The sequence below is a fragment of the Corvus kubaryi genome, unplaced genomic scaffold (assembly GCF_017639235.1).
Source record: "Corvus kubaryi isolate FWS band 111438036 unplaced genomic scaffold, C.kubaryi_AGA036_p1.0 split1-131, whole genome shotgun sequence".
NCBI classification, from domain to species: Eukaryota; Metazoa; Chordata; class Aves; order Passeriformes; family Corvidae; genus Corvus; species Corvus kubaryi.
In genome coordinates this window covers 30,360,080-30,371,630 of record NW_024582073.1, presented here as the reverse complement: position 1 = coordinate 30,371,630, position 11,551 = coordinate 30,360,080, and the positions used below count along the sequence as shown (strand labels likewise).

At 59.5% G+C, this 11,551-nt stretch overlaps 1 protein-coding gene across 3 annotated transcripts in view; it reads right to left on the bottom strand.

Annotated features, from left to right (window-relative positions):
* DCTN1 (dynactin subunit 1) overlaps positions 1 to 11,551 on the bottom strand; it is a 24,286-nt gene that overhangs the window by 7,046 nt on the left and 5,689 nt on the right. For all 3 annotated transcript variants that reach the window (XM_042052848.1, XM_042052850.1, XM_042052851.1), the window contains 13 exons: positions 9,066 to 9,254; positions 7,555 to 7,752; positions 6,654 to 6,858; positions 6,273 to 6,351; positions 5,546 to 5,705; positions 4,961 to 5,065; positions 4,610 to 4,801; positions 3,913 to 4,029; positions 3,051 to 3,203; positions 2,340 to 2,500; positions 1,423 to 1,591; positions 1,008 to 1,076; positions 503 to 565 (listed from right to left, as the gene is read on the bottom strand). In XM_042052848.1, coding sequence (XP_041908782.1) covers positions 503 to 565; positions 1,008 to 1,076; positions 1,423 to 1,591; positions 2,340 to 2,500; positions 3,051 to 3,203; positions 3,913 to 4,029; positions 4,610 to 4,801; positions 4,961 to 5,065; positions 5,546 to 5,705; positions 6,273 to 6,351; positions 6,654 to 6,858; positions 7,555 to 7,752; positions 9,066 to 9,254 — 1,860 coding nt within the window. The remainder of the gene's footprint in view (positions 1 to 502; positions 566 to 1,007; positions 1,077 to 1,422; positions 1,592 to 2,339; positions 2,501 to 3,050; positions 3,204 to 3,912; positions 4,030 to 4,609; positions 4,802 to 4,960; positions 5,066 to 5,545; positions 5,706 to 6,272; positions 6,352 to 6,653; positions 6,859 to 7,554; positions 7,753 to 9,065; positions 9,255 to 11,551) is intronic.

Sequence of the window (11,551 nt, the reverse complement as noted above, 5' to 3'; positions counted from 1 at the left end):
GGAGGGACCTCAGAGGGACACTGGCACAGAGAGGGACCTCAGAGGGACACGGGGACAGAGGGACATGGGGTTAGAGGACCTTAGAGGAACGTGGGGACACAAAGGGACATGGGGTCACAGAGGGACCTCAGAGGGACACAGGACAGAGGGACCTTAAACAGAGGGAGCTCAGAGGGACACAGGAACCTCAGAGGGTCATGGGGAGAGAGAGGGACCTTAGAGGGACATGGGGACACAGAGAGACCTTAGAGGGAGCTCAGAGGGACACAGGGAAAGAAGGACACAAGGACCTCAGAGGGACATGGGGAGAGAGAGAGATCTCAGAAGGACAAAGGGACACAGAGGGACCTTAGAGGGACACAGAGATAGAGAGGGATCTCAGACAGGGGGACAAGAAGAGATCTCAGAAAGAGGGACACAGGGACAGCAGGAAGCTGGCCCGTGCCCTGCCATGCCGGCAGGTCCTACCTGGAGGAAGATCCTACCTGGAGGAAGATCCTACCTGGAGGAAGGCCCGCAGCCGGCACACCTCCACCCCCATGCAGTCCAAGGCACTCTGGGTGAACTGTGGGCACAGGCACAGGGACCCTCAACACAGGGACAGGGACAGGGACAGGGAGGAGTCCCAGGGCACACTGGGGCAAACTGGGGCTTCAGTCCCAGGAATTTCAGGATGGACCCTTCCACCACTCCAGGAATTTCAGAGGCAGCCGGGCAATTTTTGGTCTATTTAGGTTTTACTCCATGGGGTGCAGGATGCTGCTCCTTCCCTTGGGAATTCCGGGATACAGCCCACCTCCCCCCCTGAGACATGAGGGTCTCCACACTCCCATTCCTGCTCTTCCCGTCCCCCTGTCCCCATTCCCTGACCCCAGAGCCCTTGTGCCACCACTGGGAAAGAGCAGCTGCACTGGGCAGGGGCAGCAGGGGCACCTCAGCTCCCACAGGGATCCAGGGGGGGCACAAAGGTGGAAAACAGGGATCAGGGAAGGGTTGTCCCCACTCACCTTGATGTGGTCGGCCAGCTGCAGGGTGCAGTCCTCAGCCTGGTCGGCCAGGTGGATGCTGTACAGGTGCTGTGGGAACGGCAGGATCAGCATCCATGTGGAAAAACCCAAAAAAAACACCCAAAAAAACCCCCCAAACTTGGCGGGTTCGGGCCAATTTTTAAATGGAAGTAACAACAGTGCCCCAAAAGAGCCGGTGGTTCTTAATTCCACAGGTGAGCAGCGTGGGAGTAAGGAATGTGGGGGTGGGAGAGCCACATCCCTGGGGGGACACGGAGCAGGGAACACAGCCAAGGTCAGCTGGGTGACAACACCCAAAGGAAAGGAGCTAAATCCCAGCTGATCCATGTGATCCAAAGGCAGGATATCCAACAGCTGAGGTGGCACCTGCCTGCAGTGTCACCCCCAGCCCCACCTGGTAGTACTTGATGGCTTTGGTGAGCGGCTCCACGTTGACGGTCTCGTCCAGCTGGTCCTTGTGGAGCAGCTCGATCAGGAAGTCCAGGGAGCGCTCGTGGACGCTCATCTCGGGGTACAGGGTCCCCACCTTCTTGTACACCTCCACACTGCAGCGGTTCAGGGCCCTGAGGGGACAGGGAGAGGACATGGGAAATCGGAGCCCTGAGGCACTGCTGGTCTGGGGGATGGGGACACGGCCCAGACCTGGCTGGTGCTGGTGGGTCCTTCCCAGGGGGACATGAGGAGGGTGACAGAGAAGTGACCCCTCACGAGGGAATAAGGGGATCCTGCTGCTTTCTTCTAGCCCAGCTCCCAAAATCCCTTCCTGCGTCACCCCTTGGGAAGGACACAGAGGGGTCACAGGGAAGGGGATCCTCACAAGGGAATGAGGGGATCCTGCTGCTTTTTTCTGGCTCCCAAATCCCTTTCCACATCATCCCTTGGGAAGGACACACAGAGGTCATGGAAAAAGGGATCCCACTGCTTTTTTCTAGCCCGGCTCCCAAAATCCCATTTGATCTCTTCAGGGACACAGAGAGGTCATGGAGAAGTGACCCCTCACAAGGGAATAAGGGGATCCTGCTGCTTTCTTCTAGCCTGGCTCCCAAGTCCCTTCCTGTGTCACCTCTCGGGAAGGACACAGATGTCAAAGAGAAAGGGATCCCACTGCTTTTTTTCCAGCCTGGCTCCCAAAATCCCTTCCCGTGTCACCCCTTGGGAAGGACACACAAGAAGGGTCACAGAGAAACGAGCCCATCCCAAGGCAATAAAAGCGATCCCACCACTCTCTTTCCAAGCCCAGCTCCCTAAATCCCTGGAATTCCGCCTCGCAGAGGGAGGGAAGGGGCGGGACGGGGCGGGGCGGGTACTCACTGCTCGTATTTGTGCAGCGTGGCCTGGAGCAGGCTCAGGGAATAGACGAGGCCGGCGGCGAAGCTGAGCTGCTCCCCCGGGGCCCCGCGCAGCCCCGCCCGCTCCGCGCAGCTCTCGCTCAGCTCGAACCTCTCCTGCGCCTGTTTGCTGATCAGCTCGGCCTGGCGGGGACAGGGAAATCCTTCAGGGCATTCCCTGCTTCCCTGCTCTGTCCCGCTGAGCCACGGAGAACAGCTCCTGCAGGCTCAACAAGTGACCTGTGCTTGCACAGTGACGGCTGGCACCGCACTGGCTGAGCACTCTGACCGCTGAGCCACCACCCCCGCCTGCTTCCTGCCTTTCCCTTCTCCCAGACCATCTTAGGATCATGGAATTATTTAGGTTGGGGAAGTACCTGAAGATCATCAAGTCCAACCATCCCACCAGCACCGCCACTGACCATGTCCCCAAGTGCCACATCCACAGGGCTGGTAAATCCCCCCAGGGATAAGGGACTCCACTCTGCCCTGGGCAGCTGTGCCAGGGCTGGACAGCCCTTTCCAGGAGGAATTTTCCCAATATCCCACCTGACCCCTCCCCCCCCCCCCCCTGTGGGCGCTACAGTCACACAAGAACTTTGGGAAGTCCTCCAATAGCAAACACTCCAAATCCCCAATTCCCTGGGGACAAAGGTGTCGTTTCCCAGTCCAGGCTCTCCCGAGCCGTTCCCACCTTGCAGATGAGGCGTGGGATGAGCAGGAGCACCAGGACGCAGTCGTGGTCGCCGCCGTGCCGCAGGAAGCTGTCGGGCATGAAGGAGGTGAGGAGGGACACGTGGCGATTGGCCTGCTGCACTTCCATCTGCCGCAGCTCCATCTCGATGGCCTGCGGGGACACCGAGTCACCCGGCTGCTCCGGAGCCTCCCCGGCACAGCCCAGCTCAGGGGGATGAAGGGTGGGAATTCTGTTCCTTGGAGAATGCCTCAGCCCCTGCCTGGGGTCTCCCAACCCACCCAGTGCCACCCCCTGCCATGGGCAGGGACACCTTCCATAGACCAGGTGGCTCCAGCCTGGCCTTGGGCACTGCCAGGGATCCAGGGGCAGCCCCAGCTGCTCTGGCAATTCCAGCCCAGCCCCTCCCCACCCTCCCAGCCAGCAATTCCTTCCCAACATCCCAGCCCAAGCTCCCCTTTCCCACTGGGAAGCCATTCCCTGCCTCCTGGCCCTCCAGCCCTTGGCCCCAGTCCCTCTGCAGCTCTCCTGGAGCCCCTTTAGGCCCTGCAAGGGGCTCGCAGCTCTCCCTGGCTCCTTCCCTTCTCCAGGGCAACATTCCCAGCTCTCCCAGCCTGATCCAGAGCAGAGGGGCTCCAGAACCCTGGAATGGTTTGGGATGGAAGGACCTTAAAGCCCATCCAGTCCCACCCCATCCATGGGCAGGGACACCTCCCACTATCCCAGGCGGATCCAAGCCTGGCCTTGGACACTGCCAGGGATCCAGGGGCAGCCACCACTCTGGGAATACCCCAGTGCTGGTGCCTCAGGAGCTGGTCCCAGGGCATGGATAAGCCCATCCAGAGTTTCCTGCTAGCCCTACCTTGGCGTGGGCTTTCGTCTCTGCAAATTTGATCTTGAAGTCGAACATCTCCGGGGGCGGCTGCTGCTGCTTCTCCGCCGACGCTTCCTGCTGGCTCATCAGCTCCCGGTTCACATCCTGGGCACGGGGAGATGGGGCATGGGGATGTGGAGATCGGGGACCCCAGACCCTCAGCGACCCCGTCCCCAAACCTCCCAGTGCCCCATCCTTGGGAGGGATCCTTGTGCAACACCCGGTGAAGGCGGAGGGGAGGGAGAGGCATCAAGCGTGTTCCCATCCAGGAATATCCACAGGCTCATTCCCCAGCTCCTTTCCGTGCCAGGAGACCTGAGCCCACGGCTGGGATAACCCCCACAGGGAAGAATTGATTCCCAGTATCCCACCTAAATCTCCACTTTTCCAGGATGAAGCCATTCCCTGCCTCCTGTCCCTCCATGCCTTGGCCCCAGTCCCTCTGCAGCTCTCCTGGAGCCCCTTTAGGCCCTGCAAGGGGCTCGCAGCTCTCCCTGGCTCCTTCCCTTCTCCAGGGCAACATTCCCAGCTTCTTCCCAGGAGAAGGCACTGGGGGTGGAGGGGGTCCCGGGGAAGCTGCGTGAGGAACCCACTCAGCCCCCAGCCTGTCCACCATCCCAGGGGATGATCCCACCGGGTCTCCTGGTCACCAGGTGAGCTCCAGGAGGAGCTGGGGGTGCTGCACCTGCAGGTGAGCCGTGAGCTCGCGGTACTTTTTGATGGTCTGCTGGTAGTCGGCCACGGTCTCCTGCGCCGCCTCCACGCGCTTCTCGGCCTCGCGCACGCGCGCCGTGGCCATGTCCAGCTGCTCCCGCAGCTCCAGCTCCGTCTCCCGGGCGTTCTCCTGCAGCTCGTCGTTCATCTCGTTCATGGCTTCCTGCGGGGAGGCGGCACCAGGGGGACACGGTCACACGCGTCCCAGCCCTGTGAGGAGCTTCCCCAAATCCCGCTGGCTCCGCAGCTGGGCAGCTCCATCACTCCAGCCCCTCATCCTGCCCCCCTGGAGCAGCTGGTATCCCAGGGGATTCTGCCTTACCAGGTCCCCGACGGTCTCGCGCAGCTCCCGGACCTTCTCCTCCAGGTCCAGGTTTCTCTCCGTCAGAGTCTCCACCATCTCCTCAGCACCCAGCGCTGCATCCACCTTCAAGGACACCCATCCCAATCCATCCACTGCCAGGACACCCATCCCAATCCATCCACTGCCAGGACACACATCCCAATCCATCCATGTGCCAGGACACCAATCCCAATCCATCCAGTGCCAGGACACCAATCCCAATCCATCCATCCATCCACCTTGGAGGGATTGCAGGGAACAGGGATCCTTCCTGTGAGCTTCCCAAGGAAGGATCATCCTCATCATCCCAGCAGGAAGGTGGGATGGGCAGGCACGGAGCAGCCCTGGGAACACAGAGCATCGTCTGTGCCCTGTGCCCACATCCAGGCAGAGCCCAGCACAGCCCCACTGCTGGAATAGGATGTGGGATTAGGGAGTATGGGACCAGGAGTGTTGGTCCCTGCAGTGGTATCACCACACGTGGCTCTCCAGGAGTCTCAGTGCCCCAAATGTCCCCAAACTGCCACGAACGGTCCCAAAAATCCCGTCCCACCTGCCCCTCACCTGCTCCTTGAGCTCATCCACCGTCTTCTCCGCCTGCTTCACCTCCTCCTGCAGCTTCTCCCGCTGCTGCCGCAGCGACTCCAGCTCCGTGTTCTTCTTCTCCATCTGCTTCTGGAGCTTCACGTGCTCCTGCTTCTCCGAGGCGGACAAGTCCCGCATCCTGGGACAGCCACAGGTCCCGTCAGGAACACTGACGGGATGCTGCTCCTGGGGGGCACCAGCAGAGCCAAGACCCCCTGCCCGCTCCAACCGGGAAAACGGAGCTCATCCATCCCCATCAGCCCCTCCCTGGTGGGGACATGAGCAACGTTCCCAAATCCAGCTCATCCCCAGTGAGGGATGGGTCCCACAGGGACTTCTTGGTTGTGGAATCCCAAAGGAAAAGCCTCTGAGCCCCAAGCCCTGGAAGGTGGGATCACGCAGGGCAAGGCAGATCCCAGGACTGGGCAGGGTCTGGATCACGCTGCTGGGATACTGAGCACCACATCCATGGGGAATTAGGCACGGGAATGGTCTGGAGTGGCTCATTTTGTCCCCATCCCCACTGATTCCCTGGGACAAGGCACTCTGTCTTTCCCTGTGGATGCTTTAAGAGCTCGGCAAAGATCCAAGATCCATCAGCAGGAATGACATGGGCTGCTCCAGAGAGGGATTGGGATCAGTGCTCTCGGACTTAGGGACTTAGAGGCCTGGGAAGGAATTTTGGGAAGCACAGGTGGGCTCCCACCTGACAAGAGCCTCCTTGAGCCTGGCGTTCTGCTCCTCCAGCTGTTTGACCTGGTAGCTGGATGCTGCTCCGTCGGAGCCTGCGGAGGAAGGGAAGGATCAGAATCCCAGAATCCCGGACTGGTTTGGGTGGGAAGGGACCTTAAATCCCACCCATTCCCACCTCATTCCGTGGGCAAGGACACCTTCCACTAGACCAAGGTGCTCCAAGCCCCTCCAGCCTGGCCTTGGACACTTCCAGGGATGGAGCAGCCACAACTTCTCTGGAAAAATCCATTCCAGTGCCTCCCCACCCTCATAGGGACGGATTTCTCCTCAATATCCCGCCAAACCCCACCCCCATTCCCCACTCTCCAAGCCCAAAGTTGCTCTCCCTTCCCACCTTTCTCCTCGATCTCGTGCTTGAGGATCTCCAGGTCCATGGTGAGATATTCCACCTTCTCCTTGAGGGAATCCACCTCCTGCTGCAGGGACTCCGCCCGCTCCTCGGCCATCTCCTTGTCCAGCGTGGCCATCTCGATGGCGTCGGCCGTGTCCGCCATCTCCTCCATGTACCTTTCCTTGGCTTCCAGGGCATCCTTGGCTTCCTGCAGGACAACACAGCAGGTGAGGGGACCCCAAAACTCTGGAGAGACCCCACAATGGCCCTCAGGAAATTCTTGTCCCTCAAGGCTCTCCCAAATCCAATGGATTTATCTGGGATGGGAGGGGGCGGCCCAGTGCTCCAGGGTGTCCCGCTCCCCTCTTCCCTGCTCCAAACCTGGCAGGAAAACCATCTGCAGGTGAAGAGAAAGGGATGGAGACAGGGAATACTGGAGCAGACAGATAAATCCCTGGAGCAAGAAACCAGGAATCCACCCTGGAAAAGTAGGGCAGGGAGAAGGAAACGCTCCTTGGCTGCTTGGATGGAGTCCTGGGAGCTGCAGGAACAGGGGAGGGTGAAAGGGAAGCACCTGGGCAAGGAGGGGAGAGGGAAGCTCCTGGAAAGAGAGAGAGGGAAGAGGGGAGCACCTGGAGAGACAGAGGGAAGAAGGAAGCACCTGGAAAGAGGGAAGCACCTGGAAAGAGAGGGAACAAGGAAAGCCATGTCCCACCTCGGCTCAGCCCCGATTCCCAAATGCACCTGATGTTGATTAGGAGCAGAGGAAAAGACCTCGAGTCGCACCAGGGGAGGTTTGGTTGGATAATGGGAAAATCTCCTTCCAGAAAGGTTTGTCAGGGCTGGAATTCCCCCTGGAGTCACCTCTCTGGGCACTGCCCCATTCCCAGGGACACTCGCTCACCTTCTTGGCCTCCTTCAGGCGCTTCTGGAGCTCGGCCTGCTGCTCCTGCATTTTGCTCTTCCATTCCTGCACCTGCTCCAGCTGGATCTTGTACTTCTCCAGCTCCTTGAGCTTGGCCTTGTCCTCATTCCGCTTGATTTTCAGCGTCTCCAGCTTCTCCTCAAGGTCCCGGACCTGAGCACGGAGATTCTCCTCCTCCTACACCACCAAGCCAAGAATTAGGGAAGGAGCAGGGACATCCCTTGGAGAGAGCTCCGGGGATGTTCCTGGAAGCCCACGGAACCGGGCCTGACTTTTGTCATCGGTACTGGGGCAGTTTGACAAGAGAGGGACTTGGGACAAAGGATGGAGAGCCAGGACAAGGGGGAATGGCTTCCCACTGCCAGAGGGCAGGGGTAGATGGGATTTTGGGAAGGAATTCCTGGCTGTGAGGTGGCGAGGCCCTGGCTCAGGGAGAAGCTGTGGCTGTGGCTGTTGCTGTGGCCGCCTGATCCCACTGCAGCGTCCACATCATTCCCAGGTGATCTCCCCCCAGGGAAAACTGATCCAGGTCCTTTTCCAGAGCTCAGCTCCCAGGGCAGGGAAAGGCTGATGCCAGCATTCCTGAGGGAAGGGCTGCAGGGATGAGGGGATGTGACCGCCCCTCCCTGGCAGCTGCCACAGGGCTAAAGCTTCAAATCCCAAAGCCGGGTGACAGCAAGGAACAGGGCTTGGAAAAATCCTGCGTGCAGTGCAGGAACCTCCCACGGATTCCTCCTCTGCTGCTTTCCCAGCCTGGACATTCCGATGTCCCCAAATGAGCCACTTCTGCAGCCAGTCACAGAAACCAGTTCCCAGAGAGCTCTGGGAACTGGGGACACAGGTGGGGACAGCCCCTGTTCCCACCCCGAGGTGCCTTCTCCAGCTCTCCCTTCCACACACAATCCTGGAGCTTTGTCCTCTCCCACTCTTCCCTCCCTGGCCTCGTGCCCCAAATCTCTCCCAAGCTCTAATTAACTCATTAATCAGAGCTGGATGGAAGTGATGGAAAACTGTTTTAAAGATCAAAGCTGGAATAACTCTGTAACGATTAGAAATCCCTAAATTTGGGAAATACTGGACTTCTCCAGGTGGGCTTTGCATCCCAAGGCGGGAGGGCCCCCAGTGCATCCACCCCAGTTCTCCCAACACCAGTGGACGTTCCCAACTGGACCCTCTGGATTTAACAGGATCAAGCTCTGACTCAGAGCCTCGACCCCCACCCACCAAACCGCTCTGACACCACCTGTGTCCCACAGCGACCCGGGAAGAGATGGAAGTGCACTGGGAATTCTCTTTGGAAGTGTCCTCCCAGCTGTGCTGCCTCTGCCTTTGTCCTGGCCAGCTCTGGCAGTCCCAAGCCCGGTGACCACCCCCAGGACCCTCCAGGGCACCTCTTCCTCCCTTTTTCCTCCTCCTCCCAGTGCTGGGGGCGGTTCTCTCTCCTCCCTCAGAGCTCACCTGGGCACCGCTCAGGGCAGGGCACAGCTCACCTTGGTGGGCGAGGGGACCGGGGGTGCCCCCGGGGAGCCCAGGGAGGGCGTGGGGATGACGGGGGCCACCAGCGGGGTCTGGGCGGGCGTGCCGGGCTCGCTGCTGCTCATCTCCCCGCCGGACGCCGAGGCCGATCCCGAGGGCCCGGCAGTGCCGCCGGACGCCGATGACGTGGGGGTCCGGGTGGGCTGCAAGACACCGGCACAGGCGAGGGGGAGTCAGGAGGGAACATCCCAAGGGATGGTGCTGCCACTGCCTCCCTCCGTGATGCCTCAGCAGGTGCTGCTCCCAGATTCCCATTTCCAGCAGGGGAAACCTGGGGTGTGGGGACAGTGGGGACATCCTGATGTGTGCGAGCCACTGTGGGAACCCCCAGGAATGCTGCTCCGGAGGAATTCATGGATAATCCATTGGGGAAGGAATCCACAGGGTGCCCAGAGCAGCTGTGGCTGCCCCTGGATCCTTGGAAGTGTCCAAGGCCAGGTTGGACACTGGGGCTTGGAGCAGCCTGGGATAGTGGAAGGTGTCCCTGCCCGTGGCAGGAGGTGGCACTGGATGATCTCCAAGGTCCCTCCTGATCCAAACCATCCCATGATTCCAGGATTAAAGGTTCCAGCTCCAGAGGGCAAGACAGCAAAACCTCAGAGCCCACCAAGATGGGAACTCAGTTTTAGAGGAGCAACAAGAAGATCAACAAGGAGTGAATTCCCAGAGTCCAGCGGGGCCTGGAGGGGCTGGAGCTGCTTCGTTAACGCTTATGAGGCTGTTAATTAATCCCAGTCTGAAGGCAGGCGATGGGAAAAGGGGTGAGGGAAGCACCAGGTGCCCCTCAGGCTCCCACTGGTCTCCTCGCTGACCCTATTTCTGGAGCACTCACCTCTGGCTGTGTAAATTCAATCTCCTGCCTTAATTGTATCCCTGGAAATGGGATTTTTTGGTGCCATGAGGGTTCACCAGGTGTGTGGTGTCACCCACGGGCACAGCTGGGAAGGAGAAACATCCACCCTCTGCCCTTATTTTGCCCAAAATGGAGGGAAATCTGAGTTAACTCGACTGCAGCAAGTCCAGCACCCCTTGGATAGGCCCAGCCTGCCCTCCTGGGATGATCCTGAGCACAGAAAACAGGGAATAGCTTGGTGGCACAGAGTCTCATGTGCCTTCTCCCAGATACAACTCAAAACAAAGATAGTTGTTCCTGGTGCTTTTGGGGTCACAAATCCCACACAGAGAGCAGGGTTAGGTGGGATATTGGGAAGGAATTCTTCCCTGTGAGGGTGGGGAGGGAGGGGAGGGCCTGGGATGGAATTCCCAGAGAAGCTGTGGCTGCCCCTGGATCCCTAGACGTGTCCAAGGCCAGGCTGGACATTGGGGCTTGGAGCACCCTGGGATAGTGGGAGGTGCTCCTGGGTGGAACTGGATGGGCTTTAGGTCCCTTCCAACCCAACCCATTCCATGATTCCAGGATCCTGCCTCCACCTCCCTGCCCAGCACAGGCGTGAGGCCAAAGGCGTGAGGAGCAGGAGGTCCCACAGGACATCCCTGCAGAGACAGGAACAAGAACCATTCAAACCGAGGGAACGGGATGGGATCCCAGTGCCCTGGGGCTGACAGAATCCACCTCTGCCTCTGCCTGGGGAGAGGTCCTGGAAGCATCCAGTGAGGACAGAGCCCTCCCTGCAGCCCCCCCCGGCACAGGCACAGATTCCAATTGAGGATTTCCTTCCCACATTTCCTCTCTTCCGGCCACGAGTCCCTTCCCAAGGTGAATCCCGAGGGCCAGCTGTGACCACACAGCCCACCCAACACCTCAGGCTCGCCCAGACCCCGCTCAGATCCCGCTGTGAAACACCCGGCACAAACTGGGACAGCCAGGGAGGAGCAACCCCCGCAGGGACCCTCTGGCAGAGCCTGGGCACTGCCACATGGATTTCGCGCTCTTCCACGGACATTCCACCCTGGGAGAGGGTCCCGAAGGATCTGGACCTGTTCCAGAGGAGCCTGTTAGACCCGTGAGCTCCTCTGGGCTCTGCACAAAGAGGTGGAAGGAGAATGGGAATGCGCGGTGGGGTTGGGAACCAATGGGTCGTGTTTGGGTGGGGTTGGGAACCAATGGGTCGTGTTTGGGTGGGGTTGGGAACCAATGGGTTGTGTTTGAGTGGGGTTGGCAATGACTGGGTCAGGTTTGAGTGGGGTTGGCACCCAGTGGGTCACGTTTGAGTGGGGTCGGGAACCAATGGGTTGTGTTTGGGTGGGGTTGGCAACGAATAAATCAGGTTTGTGGTGGTTTTGGCACCCAATGGGTCATGTTTGAGTGGGGTTGGCAACGAATAAATCAGGTTTGTGGTGGTTTTGGCACCCAGTGGGTCATGTTTGAGTGGGGTTGGCAATGAATAAATCAGGTTTGTGGTGGTTTTGGCACCCAATGGGTTGTGTTTGAATGGGTTTGGCCACCAGTGGATCGTGTTTGAGTGGGGTTGGCACCCAA